At 41.1% G+C, this 6364-nt stretch overlaps 1 protein-coding gene across 1 annotated transcript in view; it reads right to left on the reverse strand.

Annotated features, from left to right (window-relative positions):
* Nucleotides 1-281: 281 nt before the first annotated feature.
* Nucleotides 282-6364, reverse strand: part of GPR158 (G protein-coupled receptor 158) — a 441554-nt gene continuing 435471 nt past the window's right edge. Inside the window, exons 10-11 of the mRNA XM_040451181.1 lie at nucleotides 5423-5569; nucleotides 282-4694 (exon numbers count right to left, since the gene is read on the reverse strand). Coding sequence (XP_040307115.1) covers nucleotides 3219-4694; nucleotides 5423-5569 — 1623 coding nt within the window. The 3' untranslated portion in view covers nucleotides 282-3218. The remainder of the gene's footprint in view (nucleotides 4695-5422; nucleotides 5570-6364) is intronic.

Below are 6364 nucleotides of genomic sequence, written 5' to 3' on the forward strand. Positions count from 1 at the left end.
GCAAGTTGCCCGTGTGTGTTCAGATAATTAAAAAAGGTAACTGAATTACTTCCCATTTAGGCAGAGCTGTCTTAAATCAAAACCACTAGTCCTAACAGGTTTTATTGGCTCCAAATGGTTACCTGTTTGAGGCCACATCTGGCTGATCATATATTTCTGTACATAAGCATATGAGGATGTATGTGCATGTGTACCAAAGCCAAAGATACACGGGATTCCTTCTCAAGTTGGTTAGGTGAAATAAACTTGATTCTTTTGATAGACACACAAATCGCCATGAATCACTTTCATATAAATATGTTTTATTGCAGAGAAGTTATTATTATTTACATGCTGTAACACATCACAACATAAATTTACCAAATATTTCAAGGTGGGATGCTGTAGGTTTCAGATAATAGTTTCAGAAGAACCACAGATTAAGTGAAGAGACTTACAGCTTTATTGACTCTACAACTCTCGGTTGCTAAATGCTAGAAGTCAAAAGGCAGTGTTTTTCAGTCCTACCTGTCACCACTTGCATGCAGAAACCTAGGAAGCAAATACAAGAGAACTGTCGGGTTTCAAATCCAAGTTGCCACCAAAGTTTACAATGGGCTGAGTTATATAATTCATGTCGTAAAGCATTTAATTCTTGCATAAAATATACAGTTCTATTAAGATTGGTATAAATCTACTTATTTATAAACCCTGGCTTAAAAACAAGGACAGGATGCAGCCTGCACATGCATTGAGAAGGACAACCTAGCAAATGTTTGTGACCTTAACAGTGTTTATTCACTTTCTTACTGTTATCGATCTAGGAAAATAACCTCAAGAATTGTAGATTTAAACTTCTCTTGGTGATAAGCAATGGCAATGAAACTCTAGGAAAGACCCTAGGCACTCTCACTGATTTATGCTGGTGGAGAAAAATCTATGGACTGTAGACTGTCACTAAGGTATAATTTGGCAAGTCTTCTTTAAGCCACATCTCTAGCAGGATCATCCTGAAGTGCAATAAAAAGTCACTGATGCTTGACTGCTTATGTCTCAAAAAGCGAATAAAGTGCTCACAGACCTTGAACATAAGTGAAAGAAGCAGGTAGACCTGGCAATTCCTATCCAAGTTCACAAATATACCTTAAAGTTGTATTCCAAGGTTACTGAATACATAGGCCTTGACTGAAAAGGAAGAAAAGAAGGAAATAAATGAAGGAAATGCAGAAAAATAGAATCTCTATATCTCTTCAAACCTACCCCACCAACCTGAGTAATGTACAAAGTGAGCAAATGGGTGAGGAAGATTTATGCACAGCTTGGCAAAATGGTGACACGCTCATTGACTCCTGAATAAAAATCGTTGCGAAAATTTGATGATGAATAAAGAGAAGTCCTAGTTTCTACCCTCCACTGAGAATGATATTCTCTCAGAACAGCCCCATATCTGCCTTCTGATTCTCTTTTCTTATCTTTCATCCTCCTAGCATGTTCTCCTTGCTTCTCCTTAAATGAAAAGTTACTTAGGCGGGAAATGTCCTGGCCAAATAAGCCGTCGATACTCCAGCGTTTAGCGGGGAGAGAAAGGAAAGTCTGCATTCTATTTCTAAGTAATTCATCTTTAACTAAGATGAGACTGAGCTTCAGGTCAGAATCTCTTCTCACGATCGCATCGGTGGGGCCAAGTCAGCAGCTTAGGATTTCCATGCCAAATGATCAGCGTGGAAGGCAGTAAGTTTTACAAATTTCACTCTGGGAGCTGTTTTGCTTTGCATATGAACCTGGCATTTTTAATTTTGAGCGAGGTGGCAATATGTAGGACTTGTAAGTTTTCCAGTGCTTGGGAGGATGAAGAGCCTGTACCACCTTACAGGCTTTGAATAAATCAGGTTATAAACCTCTTTGGGATTTAAGCCCAGCAAGTGCTACCCCTAGCTGAAGCAACGAGTAAGAGTTTATGAGAATAAGTAGTTGGAGGTAATTTAAAATATATATTCGGTATGCATAATAAAAATATATCCATACAATGATCTTGATGCTATCATAATTTTTCTCTTTAAAAAAATACTCCCTTGAAAGTGCTATCAGTAGCTCCCTTTCTGTCTGTGTTTTGAAAGGCAAATTCCCTGGCTCTGCAGGGAAGAGAATTACTGTTGTAATTCTCATGTCATTCCTAGAGTCTTCCCTTTCGGTGGCGATACTAATGTGCAGTATATTTTTCTCACTCTTAGCTTCTTCCTTACGAAATGCTGCTAAGTATGAAATACTGAAAAGAGTTAAAAGGGACAATAGATTGGAATGAAGGCGTTACCTGTCTCTGACTCTGAACAAACAATAGGTAAGTTGTCCTTTACTGAGACATATGACTAGAGTAGGACCGCTGGGTCTCAGAGTCCTAACAAGAAGTGCAAAACAAGTAACTCAACTTGTATAAAAAACCCTGATTAAGACAGTATAACAAACCATGAGGTGAAACAATAGAGTCAAATCCAAATTCACAATATATATAAACCACAGCCAGAACGAAAAGAGTTTATCATAACAGTTATGGCTTCCCAAGCCAGAGAAAGCTTACTGTACTTCAAGAATCAACTAAAGTTGATAGATAGCAGGTATTCTGTAACTTGCGAGAACAACTGGGTAGCTGCAGATTGCATAAATGTGTTGTGTCACATAATATCAAAGTTATTTGCAAAAGTTATACAACCTGGAATGCTTGAATATGAGACACAACCATGTACTGAAACATACATTTATAAGAAAGTGAGAGCAATCATTAATATAAAAGGTATTTTTGGGATGCATTAAGTTAGCAGTGCTATCAAGGTTAAATAGGTAAAGTAAGTTCAGTTAGCTACTTAGAATTTCGGTCGTATATGTCTATACCTTCTTCTTCTTTGCACAATCTCATACTGTGTCTTCTGGTTTTGCCTTGCTTAGGATCTTCAAAGGGCCATGGGCAAATACTGATCAGGGGCAGACGGTGAGGGCTACTCTCCCTACGTGCGGAAATGTAAGGATTCTCCTCATGTCCTCAGGGGAAAGACTTCTCTAGGCCAGTCTAATTCCTCCATTGTGATGTTGCTCTGCCCTCCAGGTCTTCTTCTGCCCTTGTCTTTCCCCTTTCCCTTGACTGACAAATATTCTTTGGGAATTTCTATCTTCTGTGGAATTCAGGGTTTCTTCCTTCTTCTCCTTTTCTTTCTGGGGATGCTATGCCCACAAGTATCCCAGACCTCTTATTTCCGAGGCCCTGCTATCTTATTTGCACTTAAAGTGGAAGAGGCAGCAGGTAAAGCACTTCTTTCAGCATTTGGTAGATCTGGGGTCTCAAACTCCCAAGGACACACCTCAGCTCGCGATGTTAAAGGTTGCTGAAAGTTATTACTTGAGTTATAGGAGCCAGGCACGTTTTCCTCAGGGGAAGATGTTTTTTGTTCCTGGTCTCCCGTTTGGTTGAGATTTCCATTCTCTACTTTTGATGCTACAGCTTTGGGGGGCAGCTCTTCATATTGCCCAGCACACACGTTTATCGCATAACGCTGACCGCCATTCTCACCTTTAGCCCTCCCTGGGGGAACCTGAGTCTTGGAAATCAAATTCTTCTCATCTTCCAAAACGGGCTGACCTTGGTTCTCCCAAGGGCATACCTCAGCCTTGTCTATGCTCTTCTGATTGGTTTGCTGACATAGTTCAGCTGCCTTAGGCTTCTGATGAGATTTTTCCTTTAAGGAAAAAGTTGGGTTTTTCTCCATTTCAGAAGCTGCAATAGATACGTGTTTTTGAACTTTTGATTCTGAAGGCACGGGACCAGGGGCCAGGTCATAAATCTCCCAAGGGCACACTTCCCCTATGTCAAAGTTGTTCTTCATCTGGGTGGTGCCTGGGCTCATCTCAGAATTGGCAGTGGACGGGTTGACCCTTTGTTGCTTCATAATCCCAGATTTCTGAGGTTTTCTTGGCTCCTCCAAATGACTGGAGTTTGAGGGGGCAGAATCTTTAGTCTCTGCATTATCTGAATTTGAGTATTTTCTGTTTGCTTCTTTATCTTTTGGCAGAGGTTTCTGGGAGTTAGCACGTTCTTCCAGGCCTGATGTTTGGGTCTTCCCAGCTAATCCAAGAGTCTTCTCCTTGGCACTTGCTATGACACTGAGAGACTTTTGTAACATGGATGTTCGTGGGTGCCCCTGCTTCTTCTCTGAGCTGAGATTGTGAGCACTTGCTGACTTACACACCAAAGGCACAGACTCTGTGGACTCGGCCTCCCTGTTTTCTTTCAGTTTTTGTGTTAATTTTCTACTTGACAGAGACTCCAGTGTGGAATGTTCTGTAGACTCCTCTTCTTGGCTTTCCCCCGGTAAACTGTTGGACTCTTCTGTGTGCTCCCGCACGTGATCGTAAGTGCTGTGGGATTTCTTCAGTGAGAAGACTCGGTTTTTCAGGGACTCCTCCTTGGGCTTCCCGGTGTTACCTGAAGACTCTTGCGGGTTCTTCCTGACCAGGGCAGTGCTTTTGGCTGTGCTGTGGTCTGTGACTTCCTTGTCCTCTTTGGAACACTGCCTGCTGACCGTCTCTGGGATCTCGGTGATACGCCTCATGATTGAACGGCCTAAGCCCTTCTTGGAGCACCGCTTTTTCTGGAGGTGGGGGTTATTTGTAATCATCTTCTTCCTCTTATATATTTCCAGCTGGGCATAGAGTTTCTTCAGCTCATCCTGCCAGAACAAGAGCAAATTCACAGAGATGTGGAACTTAGTGATTTAGCAAGGTAATATTGCTAAATGTAATTTGAGGTTTATTAATTTGCATTCTGTTTCACATAGCGTTTGAACTTTAAGACCTGAACACATGCATTTTACCCTTGTTTCATGGAGCAAGCCCTTGGGACTTACGAGTTGTGTGTGCCAGACTCAACTGGGACCACAATAAAAACACAGCGTATTATCTACCGACAAGCCATACCCCTAAACGACATTGGAAGCATCATGTAGCCATTGATAAAATTACCCCTAATGGTAGATCAGATCTAGGGGACAACAGACCATCAGTTACTGAAAGCATCTTCTTACTCCAGATGCTGATGTGTTGTCACAGATTATTCTCAGTAACCCATTCTCTCTGCCCACAGATCTGCCTTTCCATCGGCAAAATGTCATAAACGGTATTAGGGGACCAGTGTAACCAGTTCATCATTACGGCTGCTAATAAAAGCCGGCTGAGACCATCAAGAGTGGCCTGTAGAATTTCTACCATAATAAATGTTTTACACCTGAATTAACTCCCTTTGATGTCTTTGGTTCTTACAAAAACACACATTCCCCTTCTCTTTTTCTCTCTGACTCACACATGCACACAGATGAGCATACACGTACATCAGCCCACATGGGCTTGCCTGTATAAACGGGGTTAATCTGAAATAAGAAAGATGAAATACTGGTATTACCCGAATGTCTTCTGGGTCTAAGCTGTGCTCACTCCATGCTGAATTGATACTGCTGTTCAGGTAGGATCCAGACCGGCCCATGTCTAGCTCATCTTCATATGCTTCTGTAGCAATGTCATCTCGTGGGTTATTGCTTGAATGCGAAAACTGCAATAGATAATATGAGCTGTAGACACTAGCCCGCTATAAGGCAGAGCATAATAATTTTCTGAAGGTTCTAATGTTCATATCATCTCTTCGGCTTAGAACTCTTCACAAAAAGATCTGCTGCTATGTTTGTGTTTTGCTTTCCATGTTACACGCTAAAGCTCTTAGGCAATATTAATGAGTGGTTCCTTCTCTGACTACTATTTTCTTCTTTGTCTTTTCTCCAGGCTCCCGGTGTTCACTTACGCGACTCCTCTTCCATTATATTTGCATTTTGAAAATGAAAATAGGTAGAAAAACCCAAACAAATGTTTTCCAAGAGTAGCAATTTAAACTCCCCGGCAGTTGGATGGAAATATTTTTTGAGCAGTAGGGTCTACCTTGTGTTTGTCGTTTTGTTTCAAATAGGGGACACCGTATTTCATCTAAGGACACAAGTGGCTCTGATCACAGACAGTGACTTTCTGTCTACTCCACTTAGCTTCAAAAAAGTTGCTTCCAAGACTCAGGGGACAAGGGATCTTAATTCCAACCTCAATTGTGTTGACAGTGATATCTTGAACAAATCGTGGAGCCTCTCTGGAGCACAGAGCCCTCTCAGCCTAAAGTGATGATATCTAACTTTAAAAGTCAGAGATTCACTGAACTTACAGAATTTTTTCTCAAGCTCATTATTCTCAAGTTCCTCCTTCACTGAACATTTTGAGGTATTTTTATTATTTTCGTGTGTCTTTTTGATATTTTTCAGTTTCATGTACTCTTGCTATCTCTATTCTTTTGCAAATGGAGACATGA

Source organism: Herpailurus yagouaroundi, unplaced genomic scaffold (genome assembly GCF_014898765.1).
Source record: "Herpailurus yagouaroundi ecotype Mexico unplaced genomic scaffold, PumYag 203, whole genome shotgun sequence".
Lineage (NCBI taxonomy): Eukaryota > Metazoa > Chordata > Mammalia > Carnivora > Felidae > Herpailurus > Herpailurus yagouaroundi.